Here is a 21,421-nt window from a genome sequence, read left to right as displayed (position 1 = left end):
CCACAGTTAGATGATGAAGTATTGATATTTTGTGTGGACTAGCATTAGACTTTACTCCTAGTGGCTATGGGAAGATGTAACAGGATTTTAAACAGTGATATAACAAGAATGGCATTTCAGAAGTATAACTTTGTAGAAAATGATTTAAAAGGGGCTGGAATGAAGGGCAGAAGATATTTAAGAGTCCAGGGAAATTATAAAACATTGAGATGTGACAACGCCCTGAAACAAAGAAATAGCGGGGGCGGGAGGTAGATACTATTATACTAAAGAAGGAGAGTACAGCACTAAGGCAGTATAATTGGTAGGATTTGGTGACTGAGGGAATGGTGGATGGAGAAAGAGTATATTCGAAAATGACTTATGTTTCTCGTTTATGCTACTTGGTGGACAATGCTAAGGTTAACCAGGAATGGGCAAACGAGAAAGGAAGGCCTGGAAGACCACCAAGATGGTGGAGGAGTAAGACGTGGAAATCACCTTCCTCCCCACAAATACATCAGAAATACATCTACATGTGGAACACCTCCTACAGAACACCTACAGAATGCTGGCAGAAGACCTCAGACCTACTAAAAGGCAAGAAACTCCCCACATACCTGGGTAGGGCAAAAGAAAAAAGAAAAAACAGAGACAAAAGAATAGGGATGGGCCCTGCACCACTGGGAGGGAGCTGTGAAGGAGGAAAAGTTTCCATACACTAAGAAGCCCCTTCGTGGGGAGAGACTGCGGGTGGCGGAGGGGGAAGCTTCGGAGCCGCGGAGGAGAGCACAGCAACAGGGGTGTAGAGGGCAAAGCGGAGAGATTCCTGCACAGAGGATCGGTGCTGACCAGCACTCACCAGCCCGAGAGGCTTGTCTGCTCACCCCACGGGGCGGGCGGGGGCTGGGAGCTGAGGCTCGGGCTTCGGAGCTTAGATCTCAGAGAGAGGACTGGGGTTGGCTGCGTGAACACAGCCTGAAGGGGGCTAGTGTGCCACAGCTAGCTGGGAGGGAGTCTGGGAAAAAGTCTGGACCTGCTGAAGAGGCAAGAGACCATTGTTTCGGGGTGAACAAGGAGAGGTGATTCAGAGCAGCGCCTAAACGACCTCCAGAGATGGGTGTGAGCCACAGCTATCAGCACAGACCCCACAGACGGACATGAAGTGCTAAGGCTGCTGCTGTAGCCACCAAGAAGCCTGTGTGCAAGCACAGGTCACTATCTACACCTCCCCTCCTGGGAGCCTGTTGCAGCCCGCCACTGCCAGGGTCCCGTGATCCAGGGACAACTTCCCCGGGAGAACACATGGCACGCCTCACACTGGTTCAACGTCACGGAGGCCTCTGCTGCCACAGGTTTGCCCCGCATTCTGTACCCCTCCCTCCCACCGGCCTGAGTGAGCCAGAGGCCCCTAATCGGCTGCTACTTTAACCCTGTCCTGTCTGGGTGAGGAACAGATGGCCTCAGGGGACCTACACACAGAGGCGGGGCCAAATCCAAAGCTGAACCCCAGGAGCTGTGCGAACAAAGAAGAGAAAGGGAAATCTCTCCATGCAGGTTCAGGAGCAGCGGATTAAATCCCCACAATCAACTTCATATACCCATCATCTCTGGAATACATGAATAGACGATGAATCATCCCAAAATTGAGGCAGTGGACTTTGGGAGCAACCATAGACTTGGGGTTTGCTTCCTGCATCTAATTTATTCCTGGCTTTATGTTTATCTTAGTTTAGTATATACAGTTAATTATTATTGGTAGATTTGTTTATTGATTTTGTTACTCTCTTCCTATTTCTTTTTTTTATATATAGATTTTTTTTCCTTTTTCTCTTTTTGTGACTGTGTATGTGTACACTTCTTTCTGTAATTTTGTCTGTAAAGCTCTGCTTTTACCATTTGTGCTAGGGTTCTGTCTGTTGGGGTTTTTTTTGTTGTTGTTTTTTGTTTTTGTTTTTTTTTGCGGTACGCGGGCCTCTCACTGTTGTGGCCTCTCCCGTTGCGGAGCACAGGCTCCGGACGCGCAGGCTCAGCGGCCATGGCTCACAGGCCCAGCCGCTCCGCAGCATGTGGGATCTTCCCAGACTGGGGCACGAGTCCGCGTCCCCTGCATCGGCAGGCAGACTCCCAACCACTGTGCCACCAGGGAAGCCCGGGTTTTTTTTTTTTTTGTATAATTTTTGGTGCTTGATATCATTGGTGGATTTGTTTGTTGGTTTGGTTGCTCTCTTCTTTCCTTCTTTTTTTCCATTTTAATTTTTATATTTTTAATAATGCTTTTTTTATTTTTAAGTTTATTTTATTTATTTTATTTATTTCATGCTTCTTTTGTCCCTTTTCTTCTGAGCCGTGTGGCTGACAGGGTCTTCGTGCCCTGGCCAGGTATCAGGCCTGTGCCTCTGAGATGGGAGAGCCAAGTTCAGACACTGGTCCACCAGAGACCTCCTGGCTCCATCTAATATCAAATGGTGAAAGCCCTCCCAGAGATCTCCATCTCAACACTAAGACCCAGCTCCACTTGATGACCAGCAAGCTACATTTCTGGACATCCTATGCCAAACAACTAGCAAGACAGGAACACAACCGCATCCATTAGCAGAGCGGCTGCCTAAAATCATTATAAGGTCACAGACACCCCAAAACACACCACTGGACACAGTCCTGCCCAGCAGAAAGACAAGATGCAGCCTCATCCACCAGAACACAGGCATCAGTCCCTTCCACGAGGAAGCCTACACAATGCACTGAACCAACATTACCCACTGGGGGCAAATACCAAAAACAACGTGAAATACGACCCTGCAGCCTGTGAAAAGGAGACACCAAACACAGTAAGTTAAGCAAAATGAGAAGACATAGAAACACACAGCAGATGAAGGAGCAAGGTAAAAACCCACCAGACCAAACAAATGAAGAGGACATAGGCAATCCACCTGAAAAGGAATTCAGAGTAATGATAGTAAAGATGATCCAAAATCATGGAAATAGAATTGAGAAAATACAAGAAACATTTAAAAAGGACCGAGAAGAACTGAAGAGCAAACAAACAATGATGAACAACAAAATAAATAAAATTAAAAATTATCTAGAAGGAATCAATAGCAGAATAACTGAGGCAGAAGAATGGATAAGTGACCTGGAAGATAAAATAGTGGAAATAACTACTGCAGAGCAGAATAAAGAAAAAAGAATGAAAAGAATTGAGGACAGTCTCAGAGACCTCTGGGACAACACTAAACATACCAACATTTGAATTATAGGGGTACCAGGAGAAGAAAAGAAAAAGAAAGGGACTGAGAAAATATTTGAACATATTATAGTAGAAAACTTCCCTAATATGGGAAAGGAAATAATCAAGTCCACTAAGCACAGAGAGTCCCATACAGGATAAATACAAGGAGAAACATGCCAACACATATTAATCAAACTAACAAAAATTAAATACCAAGAAAAAATATTAAAAGCAGCAAGGGAAAATCAACAAATAACATACAAGGGAATCCCCATAAGGTTAAGAGCTGAACTTTCAGCAGAAACTCTGCAAGCCAGAAAGGAGTGGCAGGACATATTTAAAGTGATGAAAAGGAAAAACCTACAACCAAGATTACTCTACACAGCAAGGATCTCATTCACATTCAATGGAGAAAGTAAAACCTTGACAGACAAGCAAAAGCTAAGAGAATTCAGCACCACCAAACCAGCTTTACAACAAATCCAACTTCTCTAGGCATGAAACACAAATGAAGGAAAAGACCTACAATAACAAACCCAAAACAGTTAAGAAAATGGTAATACGAACATACATATTGATAACTACCTTAAATGTAAATGGATTAAATGCTCCAACCAAAAGACACAGACTGGCTGAATGGATACAAAACAAGACCCATATACATGCTGCCTACAGGAGACCCACTTCAGACCTAGGGACACATACAGACTGAAAGTGAAGGGATGGAAAAAGATATTCCATGCAAATGGAAATCAAAAGAAAACTGGAGTAGCAATTCTCATATCAGACAAAAGAGACTTTAAAGACTATTACAAGAGACAAAGAAGAACACTACATAATGATCTAGGGATCAATCCAAGAAGAAGATATAACAATTGTAAATATTCATACACCCAACATAGGAGCACCTCAATACATAAGGCAAATGCTAACAGCCATAAAAGGGGAAATTGACAGTAACACAATCATAGTAGGGAACTTTAACACCCCACTTTCACTGATGGACAGATCATCCAAAATGTAAATAAATAAGGAAACACAAGCTTTAAATGACACATTAAACAAGATGGACTTAATTGATATTTATAGGACATTCCAACCAAAAACAGAATACACTTTCTTCTCAAGTGCTCATGGAACATTCTCCAGGATAGATCATATCTTGGGTCACAAATGAAGCCTTGGTAAATTTAAGAAAATTGAAATCATATCAAGTATCATTTCTGACCACAAGGCTATGAGACTAGATATCAATTACAAGAAAAAAATTGTAAAAAATACAAACACTTGGAGGCTAAACAATATGTTACTAAATAACCAAGAGGTCACTGAAGAAATCCAAGAGGAAATCAAAAAATACCTAGAAACAAATGACAATGAAAACACAAAGACCCAAAATCTATGGGATGCAGCAAAAGAAGTTCTAAGAGGGAAATTTATAGCAATACAGTCCTACCTCAAGAAAAAAGAAACATCTGAAGTAAACAACCTAACTTTACACAAAAAGAAATTAGAGAAAGAAGAACAAAAAAAAATACCCAAAGTTAGCAGAAGGAAAGAAATCATAAAGATCAGATCAGAAATAAATGAAAAAGAAATGAAGGAAACAATAGCAAAGATGAATATAACTAAAAGCTGGTTCTTTGAGAAGATAAACAAAATTGATAAAACATTAGCCAGACTCATCAAGAAAAAAAGGGAGAAGATTCAAATCAACAGAACTAGAAATGAAAAAGGAGAAGTAACAACTGACATTGCAGAAATACAAAGAATCATGAGAGATTACTACAAACAACTCGATGCCAATAAAATGGACAACCTGGAAGAAATGGACAAATTCTTAGAAAAGCACAACCTTCTGAGACTGAACCAGGAAGATATAGATATTATAAACAGGCCAATCACAAGCACTGAAATTGAAACTCTGATTAAAAATCTTCCCACAAACAGAAGCCCAGGACCAGATGGCTTCACAGGTGAATTCTATCAAACATTTACAGAAGAGCTAACACCTATCCTTCTCAAACTCTTCCAAAATATATAGCAGAGGGAGGAACACTCCCTAACTCATTCTACGAGGCCACCATCACCCTGATACCAAAACCAGACAACGATGTCACAAAGAAAGAGAACTATAGGCCAATATCAGTGATGAACATAGATGCAAAAATCCTCAACAAAATACTAGGAAACAGAATCCAACAGCACATTAAAAGGATCACACACCATGATCAAGTGGGGTTTATCCCAGGAATGTGAGGATTCTTCAATATATGCAAGTAAATCAATATGATACACCATATTAACAAATTAAAGGAGAAAACCTGTATGATCATCTCAATAGATGCAGAAAAAGCTTTCAACAAAATTCAACACCCATTTATGATAAAAACCCTCCAGTAAGTAGGCACAGAGGGAACTTACCTCAACATAATAAAGGCCATATATGACAAACCCACAGCCAACATCATTCTCAATGGTGAAAAACTGAAACCATTTCCACTAAGATCAAGAACAAGACAGGGTTATCTACTCTCACCACTATTATTGAACATAGTTTTGGAAGTTTTAGCCACAGCAATCAAGGAAGAAAAAGAAATAAAAGGAATATAAATTGGAAAAGAAGAAGTAAAACTTTCACTGTTTGCATATGATACTATACATAGAGAATCCTAAAGATGTCACCAGAAAACTACTAGAGCTAATCAATGAATTTGGTAAAGTAGCAGGATACAAAATTAATGCACAGAAACCTGTTGGATTACTATACGCTAACAACGAAAGAATATCTCTGAAAAAAATGGTTCTGAAGAACCTAGGGGTGGGACAGGAATAAAGACACAGCTGTAGAGAATGGACTTGAGGACACAGGGAGGGGGAAGTGTAAGCTGGGAGGAAGTGATAGAGTGGCATGGACATATATACACTACCAAATATAAAATAGCTAGCTAGTGGGAAGCAGCCACATAGCACAGGGAGGTCAGCTGGGTGCTTTGTGACCACCTAGAGCAGTGGGATAGGGAGGGTGGGAGGGAGACACAAGAGGAAGGAGATATGGGTATATATGTATATGTATAGCTGATTCACTTTGTTATAAAGGAGAAAGTAACACACCATTGTAAAGCAATTATACTCCAATAAAGATGTTAAAAAAAGAGAGAAAGGCAGGTTAAGGTTGGAGAGTGGACTGGAGCAGGAAGGAGAGGATGAAGATAAGGAAGAAAAGTACAGTTAAGGACAATACTGAATTTGAAATCCAGTCAGAAGGGAGCTGAATATATGGAATCTGTGAGTCAGGATGCATTTGGAATAGAAGAGTTCAGAGAGATTCATCACATAGAAGTGCTGGTGGAAGTCATAAGGATGGATAATGCTGCCAAGGACAATGTACAGAATGAGCAAAGGATCAAAGGACTATGGATCAACCTCTAGGAATAAGTATATTTTAAGGCCAAGCATAGAGACAGGAGATTTTAAATGTAACAAAGAGGTAAAATAAAAATGAGGAGAGCTTAGTATCATAGAAGTTGAGGGAAGAGAGAGCTTTGTTCAAGAGTGACCAATAGCATTGAATGGTGCTGTGGAAACCAATATGATGACTTCCAAAGTGTCTGTTGCTTTTCATATTACAAAGGTCACTAGTGATTCCCCGTTACCAAAAATGATCGATTTGGCAATTATTCAACTTTGAAACAGGTTTAAAATAAAAGACATCCTTCTTTAACTCCGAAGTTATTTTTGTACTTGAAACATGACATGTTGTAAATATTTCTATACAACCCCCCATTGTACTAATTCTAGTTTTTAAATGGTAGTAGTATAAAATTGTCAATAAATAGTTATTTAGCTTCCTAAGTAGTATCAGACATTCCTTCAACACAATATTTAACACACTCATTTACTTTTCCACAAATTTCCTCCTTATCCATAGCTGCAGTGCCTTGTTTTATTATAAATGTACCTCTACTGACAAATAATAAATGATTTATCCAAAGCTACTTTCTCATATGTGATGGTACGAGTGCACTAATAGCTAATTTATAAGTATGCTTAGAGTAAAATCTCAACACTTGAGAATGACTGTGGAAAGAATCGCGCTACAGAGAATCAGTCCATATGCCTGAGGGTTTGTCTATTTAAGCATGAACATCTGTTTTTGCATTGAACTCTTTCTGAAGAGAATTCCTGAATTCCCATATTCTTAAAATATCCTAGGTATAATTTGTTATTTTATTTTTTTGCTGACTCAGGGGCATGATTAAATATGTGAGTTAGTGAGAGATGATGGAACACATAGATGCCCTCAGGAGCTATTGAGAGATACAGGGCTATTTGCTCTGACGCCAAATGAAACCAAATGTTATAATTTTTGAATTCCAGTTCCACTCTTTTATTATGTTTCTATCTCCTTCTCCCTTGCTTTCATTGTGTCAGTTGTTGCTTCTTCATCATCTCAGTGCACAAGTCTGGAATAAATTGTCTTCCAACCTCCCAACTCGTGCTTCTAGTCTGCTATGGATGGAAAACAGAAAATCGGGCCATTAAGATAACATAGGAAGAAAGAGTTAATAGGCTCTGATTAAAGCCCAAAAGGTCTTTGTCATCATGAGGCTTACTTGATGGATTTGGTGACATTTTGTAGGCTACTCAGATTATTTTCTTTTTTTCTTTTTTTCTTTTTTTTTGGTTCTGAGTTATATTCCAAAATGATAAATCTCTCAAATAGGTGAGGTCTGGATAAGTGAACCAACTGTATATTTACTTCTATGTTTTTGTGTACCATATCTAATTATAACATGCACAATTTTTAAAATTATTTTCAGCATGTTAGACAACATTTTTTAGATGTATTAAATCATGCTAAAATAAAAACACTTCTGCACACAGCTCCTGAAATACTTTAAGACATTGCAACTTTCAGACTAATAGCAGCCTGTGAAGACTGGGGCTAGTTTTTATAATACATCATTGGAGGTTAACTCTATGACCTTCTCCTTCCATAAACAACTATTATTGGGAGGGACAAATTAGGAGTTTGGGATTAACATATACATACTACTATATATAAAATAGATCACCAACAAAGACCTACTGTTATAGCACAGGGAACTATACTCAATATCTTGTAATAATCTATAATGGAAGAGAATGTAAAATTTATATATACCCACATTCATAGGTATACAGGCATACATATATATGTATATGTATAGCTGAATCACTTTGCTGTACACCTGAAACTAACACAACACTGTAAATCACCATACTTCAATTAAAACAAATTTTTTTTAATAATAAAAATAAAAGTTAAAGGGGAAAAAAAACAACGATTACTAATGCTCAGTGTACCCTAGCTTTTCCTGATGGGCTACGTAGAAATCAGTTTCAACTATATGTTGGTATTACCTCTCTCTGTCTTTTGTGAAGGGGCTGGCAGACTACTCTGGCCTCTATTTTGTGTGTGTGTGTGTGTGTGGTACGTGGGCCTCTCACTGTTGTGGCCTCTCCCACTGCGGAGTACAGGCTCCGGACGCACAGGCCCAGCGGCCATGGCTCACGGGCCCAGCCGCTCCACGGCATGTGGGATCCTCCCAAACTGGGGCACGACCCCTGTCCCCTGCATCGGCAGGTGGACTCTCAACCACTGCACCACCAGGGAAGCCCTCTGGCCTCTATTTTTACCTACTGGAAGCCGTTCTCCTGCCTTCCACCCTACCAGAGTACTGGTTTTGTATCAGTAAAGATAATTTTCTGGAAATTTTCTATTGATCCTTCAAGACCCAGTTAAAGCATCACCTCATCACTGAAGCCTTCCTTGACTTATGCAGGACATACCTAAATTTGCCTTCCTTTGTGTCCTCATTAAACCTTACCAAGAGGAAAGGGACATAGCTGGGGAAGCATTGCTATTCCAAGCAAAGTGTTCTGCATGATAAAATGTTTGAGGGCATTTAAAAGGCTACAGCATATTTGGGAAACACCAGGTTTAATACGGCTAAAACATATGGTACATTTGGGAGTGTGACAGGCTGTAAGGCCAGAATGTTAGATTGGGACCATATTGAGAAAGGTCATTCATCATGCTTAGGCTTTTCACTTTTATCAAGCAATGGGTCATGAGCATAGATAGGTTTCTAGGAATGCTACTATGTTAGAATCAGATTTATTTTTAAAGGATAACCAACAGTAGTACAAAATATTTGTCTGTTTTGGGGAAGAATGTATCAGTTTGGGGTACTAATTAGGAAATTGTTGGAATTATATTGCTGGGAGAAGATAAAGACAGTGGAGATAGACAGACTGGGATAGATTCATAGTCTTTTGTAAGACTTGATGATTAACTGGATGCAGGGAACAAAGAAGAATGAAGTCTTGAGGAAAACCAAAGATCAGGAAGAAAATGATACCTCTCTATTATCTAAAATGAGAAAGGCAGGAAGAAGAGTAGACTTCTTTTAGGGGGGAAATCATGCTAAGGGAAAGAGAAAATGAGCTCATTTTACTAAGAGGAGGTACCATATAGTGGTTAAGAGCAAGTACTCTGAAGACAGATACTCTAGGGTCTAAAGTGAGCTTTACTTCCTATTTACTATGTGACCCTAGAAAAGTTATCTAACCTCTATGAGCCTCAGCTTACTCATCTATAAAATGGGGATACTACTACTATCTCTCTCAGAGAATTGCTGTGAGGTTTAAAATGAGGTAACATATTAAAGTATTTAGAACATTGGCACATGGCTTATAAATGCTATTTTTAATTTTGAATTTTTATGACGCTTCTAAAACATCCAGTTAGCTATTTGGAGAGGTAGGATTGAATACCGATATGAGCCAGACTTAAAACCTGGGGAATCACTAGAACATAGTTGGACGTTAAAGCTAGAGAAGCAATTGAGAGCATTCACATATGTGTGTATCAATACATATAGATGTATATGTATATGAGCTTATATACGTGTGTATGTGTGTGTCCATATGTATGTATAAACAAAAATGATGACAGAATGGGACCAAGAAAAGAACATAAAGAATAAAATAGCCAAGAAGTAAGAAGAAACGCACGAAGAAGATAGAGAAAGAACAGTTAGAGGTATTCAGCGAGCAAGGAGAAGATGGTGCCTAGAAAGCCAAAGGCAGGAATATTTTCAAGGAGGGAGTGACCAATAGAGCCAAGCAATCAGGATTGGAAAGAAGCCACTGGACTTTGAAATTCAAAGATCACTGTCAACCTTTTGAAGAACTGTGAAAAAGTTGAGTTGTGAAAGGTAATTTAGGAAACAGAGAAAACAAGTATGGATGATTCTTTTAGAGACTTAGACTATAAAATGAAAAAGAAAGATGAGAAGCTACTTTGAAGGATAACTAGGATCAAAAGAAGGCACTGTAGTATGGGGGAGACTTGAGAAGGCTACTCAGCTGAAGGAAAGTCAATGAACAGAGAACATATGAAGATATATGATTTATTGTCTATTTCTTGAACTACTGAAGATAATAAAACTCCTATCACAGGTACAAAATATATGAGCTAGAAAACTTCTGTGAGAACTTAATAACCTCTTTTGGAATCCAAAAAGCAGGGGGGTGGGGGGGTATGTAGTTATTATTTAAAAATATAATTAGTCCTGTATTTTAACAGAATTACTTCCTGAGACTGTAATAACATTTTGAGAAGTCTCAGGATACTACAGAAATAGAAAAGTAATTCTGTTAAAATACGGCACTCATTTCATTCTTTAAACAACAGATTTTAAACTTTTGTTTTTCATTCTGTATTCTGAATATATTTTTGAACTTTTAGATATTTTTTTCATCCACGTGAAATAATCCAAATAAACAAACCCACTTCACAATTCTTCTGAGAGTACCAGGCTCTGTATATAACAAATCATTAACTTTCGTACCTCATTAAAATAGGAAATTTCAAATTGTGATTTGCATATGTTTGCATCTATAATCAGTATTCAACAATTTCTTGAATACCTAGCAAGACGTCTATGATCCTTCCATGTTACTTGTTAAAAACTTGCCACTTTTATCATTCCATTCAGTCCAGCTTCATGAAGGCTAGCAAATGTCATTCCCACCTCATTGTGTGGGCTGAACTATTCTATGGCAGGGGTGTCATTTAAAGGTCAGACAATACAGTATATACATGTTGGCATCACATAGACCTGGCTTCAAATCATAGCTCTACCTCTCAACAGCTGTGTGATTTTGAGTGAGTGAATGATCTGAGTGAGGAATGAAAACTTTGAATATAGATAAAACACTTAATTCCTCCTAAGCAAACTTTGCAAGACAAGTACAAACTCCTACATACAACTGAAAGTCAATGAGATTTAGTTAGGTAAGCCCAAGCACAGAAACAAGAACAAAGAGTTCAAGAAGTCATCTTAAAAAAGACAGTTTCCAAACCTTTCAGTAGAGATGTTAAATTTTATTGAAATAAATTGTATAATAAGAAGTATATTTTAAAAAGGAAACACTGAAAGGAAATCCCCCAAGCATTAAAAAATGTAATACACTGGCCATAAAAGGCACACCATAAAAGTCTATCTGAGGCTTCCCTGGTGGCGCAGTGGTTGAGAGTCCGCCTGCTGATGCAAGGAACGTGGGTTCGTGCCCCGGTCCAGGAGGATCCCACATACCACAGAGCGGCTGGGCTCGTGAGCCATGGCCACTGAGCCTGCGCGTCCAGAGCCTGTGCTCCACAACGGGAGAGGCCACAACAGTGAGGCCAGCGTACCGCAAAAAAAAAAAAAAAAAAAGTCTATCTGAAATGTTCATCATAGCTGGAGTAGAAGTAACAATTAACAAATTTCTTCAAGTATTTGGAAAGGGATTATAGTTTTGTAACACTACAGTATTTTCTTTGGACAAGCCAAATTATCTATCTGCTGTAGTTTGAATCTCTGGTGAAAACAGGTAACTACACTTAACAATAAAATTAAAAAGGGGAAAAGAAACTCTTTGTTTTTATATCAGATAAGAAATTTTAATATTTAAACACTCACTACTAAATAATTTCATAAAATAAACGTGGACCCATGTTCTCTTTGTTGAATGACACTACAAGGGTTTAAAAAATATTTCAGAAAGTGTTTCCCATGGTACATTAAATGCTAAACACTGTCTAAAAGAAAGAGATGGGCACCACAGACTAACAAACCTGGCATCGAATTTGACTGTCCCACTTACAAGCTGTGGCACCTTAGACAAGTTATTTAATCTCAGCCTATTTGTCTCATAAGCAAAATGGAGATAATAATAGTACCTACATAGCTGAATTGTGAGAATTAAACTAGATAGTATATGTAAATTGAAATGTTTAGTCCAGAATCTCACACGATAAGTACAGTCAATAAATAAGAGTTCTCATCACTAAAGAACAATTTTATCTTTCATAAAATGGCTCATTTCCTGAAACCATCTAAGAAAAGATAGCAAATTTTGTCATTTTCTAAAGAAGACATATAGGTTGGGTCTACACAGGACTATGAGACAGACCATGACCTAAGAGTTGCAATTCAATCCTCCCTATTCTGGGCAGTGAAACTTCTGAACGCTGTGTGAATGGCACAAAAAAAGAGATGTGCTTAGTTTTCTTAAATTTCTACAACGAGTCCACACAGACCTCATTAACCCTCAGGATAACGGCAGTGGCTGAACTGTTTGTCCTCTTGCCCTGATTAATGCTAAGGCTTTAATTTCCATGGCTTATTACAATAATTACTAAATTTCTATCCAAATATTTATGATCATCATATTTATAATAATTCAAAGTACTTTTCCTAATTTTAAACAAATTGTCATTTTCACAGACAAAACCATAGCTTCTATGAATGACCAAGCAACAGGAAGAATTTCATTTTTATGTTCCCTTCTATTTAAATGCTAGCTAAAATGGAGTTGGTGTCATACAAAACCAGTACTCTAAATATAACCCCGGAAACTAACTCACCTGTAATTGCAAAGCTTCATGGTTTTCTAATCCTTCCACAATTGGTGAAAATCGTTCTCTGTTATTTCGTTCTGCTGCTGTAGTTATAGCTCCTAAAAGTTTATCTAGACTATAGAAAAAAAAATAGAAATGAGAAATACATCTTACACATACTATATGAATATAGGTTATCCCTTATACAGTCTTCCCTGTTTTCTTTCTGGTGCTTGATGTTTTCACATAGACCACCACAATTTAAGAATTGTGTTCTTGTCCACATATTTCTATAAGTCAAATGTTGATAGAGTTAAATAACTTTAGGGCACTAAAATGAAAATTCAATTTGAAAGTCTTGAGGAAAATAACTTTTCTGGGTGACATTTGAAAAAAAATACTTAATTGATAAACATTAAAATTTTAAGTTTCAGGTTTTGATATTTCATGTGTTAACATAGATATTAATGTCACTTAAACGTGATATGGCATTTACAATTATTCAAAGTTTATTCAAGTGTAAACGGACTGTAATTTTATAATAAAGTGCTGAAAAGCGTAAATATTTCTTAAAGAACTTAAAAAAAACCCCAGGATTCTTTGCAAATGGAACAAGGAAAAAAACCTAAAAGAGAAAGCCCAGTAAATTAGAGAAGCATCTATAATTACCAAGCACAAGAAACTTATTCACCTGAACAAAAATATTGGAAACTATCTCGGTACAGTGTCTGAATCAAATTAACCTCTATGTAGTATACTACTATTATCAAACTATATCTGAAATTATAATTAACTCATAAAATATACCAGGGTAGGGTACATTATATGAATTAAGTACTGAAAACCTAACAGACTAGAAAAATATTTCTTACTTGTGTATAAACTGATTTTTCTATAAAACCTGAGGAAGGAAGCCTATCTGCATAAGTTATCTCATGCTCAGTTTGTTCTCACTAAGACTTAATGTGTGATAATATTTTTGTTCAGTGTTTGTCTTTTGGTTTCGAAGGATGAACAAGCACTAAGCAACATCTCATTTTATTCCAAGAGGTATGAGAAAGTCAACATATTAGAAGAATCCTAAATCTTTGCCTGCCCCATTATAATTCAAACTGAAATGATTACTGCCACACAGAGTGTTCAGAAGAAATATTTTAGTTCATGTCCGTAGCAGGTATTACATTCTTTATCTCAATGGTTTCTTACCAACTGGATATCAAATCTTTAATTTTGCTTCTAACTCAATATTATTTCCATAAGAAGAAATGATCTAATGCATAGTCAGCAACAACTTGCTGAAATTGGCACTTATGTGCACTCTGAATAGTTACCAACAGCCTTTCGTTCTTTCCAACCAGTTAATTTAATTCCATTAATATTGCTTCATCTTTTCACTTACCATAGGCAGAAAGGATGCTCAACATCACTAATCATTAGAGAAATGCAAATCAAAACTACCTCACACCAGTCAGAATGGCCATCATCAAGAAATCTACAAACAATAAACGCTGGAGATGGTGTGGAGAAAAGGGAACCCTCGTGCACTGTTGGTGGGAATGTCAATTGATACAGCCACTATGGAGAAGAGTATGGGGATTCCTTAAAAATCTAAAAATAGAACTACCCTATAAACCAGCAATCCCACTACTGGGCATCTGAGAAAACCATAATTCAAAAAGAGTCATGTACCACAATGATCATTGCAGCTCTATTTACAATTGCCAGGACATGGAAGCAACCTAAGTGTCCATTGACAGATGAATGGATAAAGAAGATGTGGCACATATATACAATGGGATATTACTCAGCCATAAAAAGAAACGAAAATGAGTTATTTGTACTGAGGTGGATGGACCTAGAGTCTGTCATACAGAGTGAAGTAAGTCAGAAAGAAAAAAACAAATACTGTATGCTAACACATACATATGGAATCTAAAAAAAAAAATTGGTTCTGAAGAACCTAGGGGCAGGACAGGAATAAAGATGCAGACATAGAGAATGGACTTGAGGACACGGGGAGGGGAAGGGTAAGCTGGGACGAAGTAAGAGAGTGTCATGACTAATATATACTACCAAATGTAAAATAGATAGCTAGTGGGAAGCAGCCACACAGCACAGGGAGATCAGCTGGGTGCTTTGTGACCACCTAGAGGGGTGGGATAAGGAGGTTGGGAGGGAGACACAAGAGGGAGGAGATATGGGGATATATGTATATGTATGGCTGATTCACTTTGTTATACAGCAGAAACTAACAGAACATTGTAAAGCAATTATACTCCAATAAAGATGTTAAAAAAATAAAATAAAATTATAGTACAAAATAAAGCATCTAGTTAATTCAGTTAAGGAAGTCAAATTTTGTGATGTGCATGTGTGAGGGTGTATGTTGTATAGGGTATGTATATGTGTGTGCCTGTGTGTGTGTTTAGCCAAAATTACTCCCTAACTGACCTTTTCCCACTTTTCTAATAATTGCTTTACCTTCAACTAGACAAAATTCTATTCATTAACTTTGAATATCCAACTTTGAAGAACTCTCCATTAGGATTCTATCTTTTTAAACCTATTTTTCAAAGAATCAAAAAAAAGCTAATATCCAAATAGATAAGGTAAAAATATCAATATTTTTTCTAAAATTTAATAGCATTTTCATGCAAGTTATCAAAAGAAACAGCACAAAAGTAGGACTTGTTAATTTCTCGTGTCATTTTCTATACAGTTAATATAATAATAGAGCAATACGTACATGTTCTCTTCTCCAACAATACAAATAGCAGAAAGTATTTTTACTATTTCAGTCATCATGTTGGGTTGTTTGGGGTCAACTGCTCTTGCCAACAGTAAAAGGCTTCTTTCATCACCTAGAATCCTTTGCAATCCAAACTGAAAAAAATTTTTAAAAATGAACTTTCATTCAAAATGTTTTTGGAACACATCTTTAATTTTAAAAAGCAACTAAACAATGATTTTCTAAAAGCCAATACCTCCACAGTGAGGTTCTACTTAATTAGATGAATGTTCTTCAAATGCAGTTGTTTTTTATTTGAAATGACTGCATCTTGGAGTTTTGTCCTTTGGTCAGATATGATCTCCATTAGCCTGCCTAAAACTTCCATAAAAATTTGGAAGAAATATGGGAACCACCAATATTTTCTCAACAAAGAAGAATATGTAAAGAACATACTGATATGATTTTCTAAAGCAGTTCTACTTATGTCACTGGGTCTCCCTGGAGATGTCTAGAACTCATGGTTAAATTCTCCAATATGTCTGTATGGAAAACTAAGTTGAACAAAAAGGGTAAAACATTGAAAAGCTCTTTTGTATACTACATGCCAGTTAAAGAAGCAGTAGACCTCTGTATGGATTTTCCCATACCTTCTCTCTCTTAGCCTCCCTCTTTCAAGCAGTTGTGCTGCATTACAAAAGTTATGAACAGAAAGAAATGGAGCCTGGGTTTTACTAAGTGTCACAGTCAACTAGGCAGAGAAGCCAGACACCATTTTCATTTATTTTCTAGGCTTGAATATATGCATGCAAATGTGCATCATAAGAATGACTAGGTAAAAAAATGAAGAAAGCCCAAAACTCAGGTTTTCACTACATGAAGAAGGTGATATTTTCTTTGATCTTTGTCCCACAAAGTATTTCTCAGATTTCTTGTGAAATAATGTTTGCTTCTTTTTACACTTTAACAGTGAAATCCAACAACATTTCATTGGAGCAAAATTGCCATTTCAAGCTATCCTTTAGTTAAACACCACACATTTGAATATTTTCATGGTTCCTAATTTATCTTCTAAAAGAATTCAGGGCTAAAAAAAACATAGCTAAAGCTCTTAAATATGACTTTACTCAAGGTCATGACAAATAAGGAAATTTACAGAGACAAGACAAAAAAAGGAAATGGAAGAGACGAGATTAAAAAGAAGCAAAGAAAAACAGAAGGACTATATAAGTATAAAGGTAGCCAGTAAATAATAAGTAGTAAGGAAAATAAGTGATGTGGAAAACTGAGAGAGATGGTTACCATGCAATTACCAAACTTAAAATAACTTTAAAAATCAGTTAGACTGAGAGTGAAATCATTTAATTTTTCAAATTTCCATTTTATTATTAAAAGTAGTTTGTAATGTGTAGGGACATACTCAAAATAAAAATGAAGATATGAGAAATGATGGAAAACCATCAATCTAAACATCAGAGCAATATTATAGCAATGGAAGTTAAGGGACAATGGGTTGCTTTTTATGATCCTATTATTACATGCATTGTATAAGCAAAAAGAGTTTTTGATGTAGGTAATCAAAACTCCTCAGGGCCAGCAAATTTGATGTATGAGTCATTTCAGATGAAAGTTTCATTCTTTGATTATGACAATTCATTCCAACATGAAATGGATATATTACTGTATATTTTTTTTATTTTGAATGTGTACTTTATGCCCATTGTTTCACACGCCTATAATTTAAATGACCTACCATTTAGTCATGTTCCTAGGACCTATGTGCAAGACATTAACATGCTCTAACTAAAGCCTAATCTTAATATAGAATAATCTAAGTTAAACTATCGTGTTTTACAATGTTATTGGGAATGTAAATTGGTACAACCACTATGGAGCACAGTATGGAGGTTCCTTAAAAAACTAAAAATAGGGGCTTCCCTGGTGGCACAGTGGTTGAGAGTCCGCCTGCCTATGCAGGGGACACGGGTTCGTGCCCTGGTCCAGGAAGATCCCACATGCTGTGGAGCGGCTGGGCCCGTGAGTCATGGCCAGTGAGCCTGCGTGTCTGGAGCCTGTGCTCCACAATGGGAGAGGCCACAACACTGAGAGGCCTGCATACTGCAAAAAAGAAAAAAAAAAACTAAAAATAGAACTACCACATTCCCCAGCAATCCCACTCCTAGGCATATATCCAGAGAAAACCATAACCCAAAAGGATACATGCACCCCAATGTTCAATGCAGCACTATTTACAATAGCCAAGACATAGAAGCAACCTAAATGTCCATTGACAGAGGAACAGATAAAGAAGATGTGATACATACATAAAATGGAATATTACTCAGCCATTAAAAAAATGAAATAATGCCATGTGCAGCAACACGGATGGACCTAGAGATTGTCATACTGAGTGAAGTACGTCAGACAAAGACAAATATCATATATCACTCATATGTGGAATCTAACTTAAAGAAAAGAAACAAATGAACTTATTTACAAAACGGAAACAGACTTACAGGTATGGAAAACAAACTTATGGTTACCAAAGGGGAAACATGGGAGGGGAGGGATAAATCAGAAGCTTGGGATGAACACACACAGAAAACTACTTTACATATAAGATAGATAACCAACAAGGACCTACTGCATAGCATAGGGAATGCTACACTGAATTCTTTTCGAAGATAAATTAGGAACCATGAAAATATTCAAATGTGTGGTGTTTAACTACACATTTAGCTTGAAATGGCAATGGTTAGCTTGAAATGGCAATTTTGTTCCAATGAAATGCTGTCAGATTTCACTGTTAATACAGAGTAGTACTAACCCATATGAGAAAAGAATCTAAAAAAGAATAGATACATGTATACATATAACTGAATCACTTTGCGGTAAAACTAACACAACACTGTAAATCAACTCTACTCTAATAAAAAATAAAACATCATGTTCTTCAAAACTGCCAAACTCTTAAGTAATAAATAATTACGTATGAACATATCAACTTCTGTCTCGTGGGAAAAGGCTCTACAGGAAATGTCACTTTCTCTAGTAACTATACTGATTACAGTTATATCCTGGAAAGCTGTAAGAGTTGACTACTCAAGTCAGTAAGAATTTAGATCAGAGTCCTAATTTTACAGGTGAGGGGACTGATTGGCAGAGAGGTCAAATGATTTTCTAAAGGCCACACAACTTAGTGGCAAATCATGGACTATATTTCCTGATTTCTAGTACAGTGTTGTCTTTCCTTTATTTCTTTGTTTCCCTCAATTGAAAAAAGAGATCCATCTTGAGCTGTGGAGAAGCAATGTTCGTTAACTGCTTTCTTGTTAGGTATCAGATTCTGCATAACTTTGTCACCAAAGACTAAGAGCTCAGAAGTTCAGAAATTCTGTACTAGTACTGATGGAAATCTTTCTGGAAGAAACTTCCAAGAACAGCACAAATAGTATATTCTATACGGGAGACTCATGTCAATTGGCAAGCATCCATCTGTTCCACATGCCAAAAAATTCTTTGCTGATACATGTGTGTATAATATACACATAATTATATATAATCCCACACACTTAAGAAAGACTGCAGATTACTTAAGTAGATAATCTTACTGCATTGGCTATTAATAGCTATATTTTACTTCTGGCAAGTTTTGGGTTATTGTTATAATTAGTTATTTTTAATAAATATTTTGAGATTATTAAAATACCATATAAAGGGAATTATTCAATTAGTGAATTAGTCAGTGGTATTTTACCTATAGGAATATAGCATAAATCGTGTATAAGAGAGTAACAAAACAAGTTTATAGAAAAAATGACTTTAACTTCATAACCTGAGCAAAGACTACTTTTAGAAGAAAAACCCTTGTCTGGCATTCCTAGAGTCACTCATAATGCAACTGGTATCACACAGGTACAAAAAGGAAACCCTGGTATGTGCCAGAAATGTCTTTTATGTATGTTAACTCACTGACATTAATTGAACATAAAAAGAAAGAAAAATATTAACCTTATAACGTTCTCAGCAAAAAAAAAAAACAAAAAAATCAAATCATAGCTTTGAATTGTCCTTTACATTAGAATAAAAACTCTCTGTAAGGAAATGGTATTCAACCTATCCCATTTAAATTTTCCTACTACCATGGAAAAAAAAGAGTATTAAAGAGTATTATCTGATTTGGGAACAAGACTTGTATGTTTGCATGATTGCAAAAACCTGCCAATAAATATTTTGTGAAGCAAAGTATATTTTAAATAATATTAAAATGAAACTCATGATGATTTGCATTATAAAGACCCTTTGGAAAACTGAGTAAGCATCCACTATTTTGCCTGTTTCATGGTGTCTGTCGGGCAAGTTCTCACCTTTTGCGACAGAGGCAGAAATAAATACTACTTACCTTATTGTTCATAAATGCTTTGAGGCACTGAATAAGTTTATACTGATTCTTCTTGTCAATATTTTCTTGCCTGAATAAAAGGAAAAAACATATTATGCTGTGCTTAAAAATGTCCCCCATGGTGATTTTTTTTCATGTTTATTCTTACTGTTTCTTGTCCAGAAGCTTTTCCAGCACATCCAACAAGAGTCCAAGACCTTCATGGCCAAAGTTGTTAACCCAGCTATTAAATAAACAAGAAAAAAAAGTATAAATAAGTTTATATAATTAAAACATTAAATATCCCAAATTAAATTTTGATTTTCAGATCTGTTAATCCTGTCTTTATATTGCTTGTCCTTCTTTTTTCCACTCCCATTGCTTTGAGTATTGACTCTATGGGGATGACTCAGAGATCTTTACCTCAATCCCAGACTTCTCTTCACATTTTAGATTGCCCATTCTACAGCACTGCCTTGGTTGTTTCACCAGCGTCGAATACTTAAGCCTGAATTTACAAAGCCAAATTTCTCTTCTCCTATGTCTCTGTTCTCCTAAATCAACTCCTCTTCCATATTCTGATAATAATACTACTATCCCTTGCATCCTTCAGACTTGAAATACTGGCATAATTTCTTGATCCGCCACCTCTTTCACCTTTGCATTTATTCTGTTCATTCATTTAACAAATAGTTATTGAGTTCCCACTAAGTACCAGGCATGTTCTAGGTGATAGAGATATAACTGGCAACAAACTAAGCCCCTACCCTCATGTAGCTTACCATCTACTAAAAGGGAGACAGAGGATAAATAAATAACTATATAATAAAATGTCAATGCTTTGGTACTATGAAGAGAAATAAACCTTGGCAAATGGAATAAGGAGAGCCAGGATGTTATTTTTTAATGTGTAGTCAGAGAAAGATTATTTGATAAGGTGATATTTGAGCAGAGCCTTGAAGGAAATAAGGACTTTCCTAATAGAGGGAATAAAAGCAAATAGGGTGCTGAGGTGGTAGCCAGTGTGCTTGGAATGTTCCAGGATCTGTGAGGAAACCTGTGTGGTCACAGCTGAACAAGCAGGCTTGGAAGCAAGAATGGCAGGAGATGAAGTCCCATGTGTGACAAAAGACTTGAAGACTGATCACGGAGAACTTGATTTGACTT

The 21,421-nt window shown here is 36.9% G+C and overlaps 1 protein-coding gene across 1 annotated transcript in view; it reads right to left on the bottom strand.

The window, feature by feature from the left end:
• The window catches only part of DIAPH2 (diaphanous related formin 2), a 741,115-nt gene that overhangs the window by 484,019 nt on the left and 235,675 nt on the right, over positions 1-21,421 (bottom strand). Inside the window, exons 7-10 of the mRNA XM_065900213.1 lie at positions 20,424-20,498; positions 20,276-20,345; positions 15,892-16,028; positions 13,173-13,281 (exon numbers count right to left, since the gene is read on the bottom strand). Of these exons, the coding sequence (XP_065756285.1) occupies positions 13,173-13,281; positions 15,892-16,028; positions 20,276-20,345; positions 20,424-20,498 (391 nt within the window). The remainder of the gene's footprint in view (positions 1-13,172; positions 13,282-15,891; positions 16,029-20,275; positions 20,346-20,423; positions 20,499-21,421) is intronic.

Source organism: Phocoena phocoena, chromosome X, assembly GCF_963924675.1.
Source record: "Phocoena phocoena chromosome X, mPhoPho1.1, whole genome shotgun sequence".
NCBI classification, from domain to species: Eukaryota; Metazoa; Chordata; class Mammalia; order Artiodactyla; family Phocoenidae; genus Phocoena; species Phocoena phocoena.
Note: the sequence above shows the minus strand (reverse complement) of the source record. Positions and strands in the feature narration are given on the sequence as shown.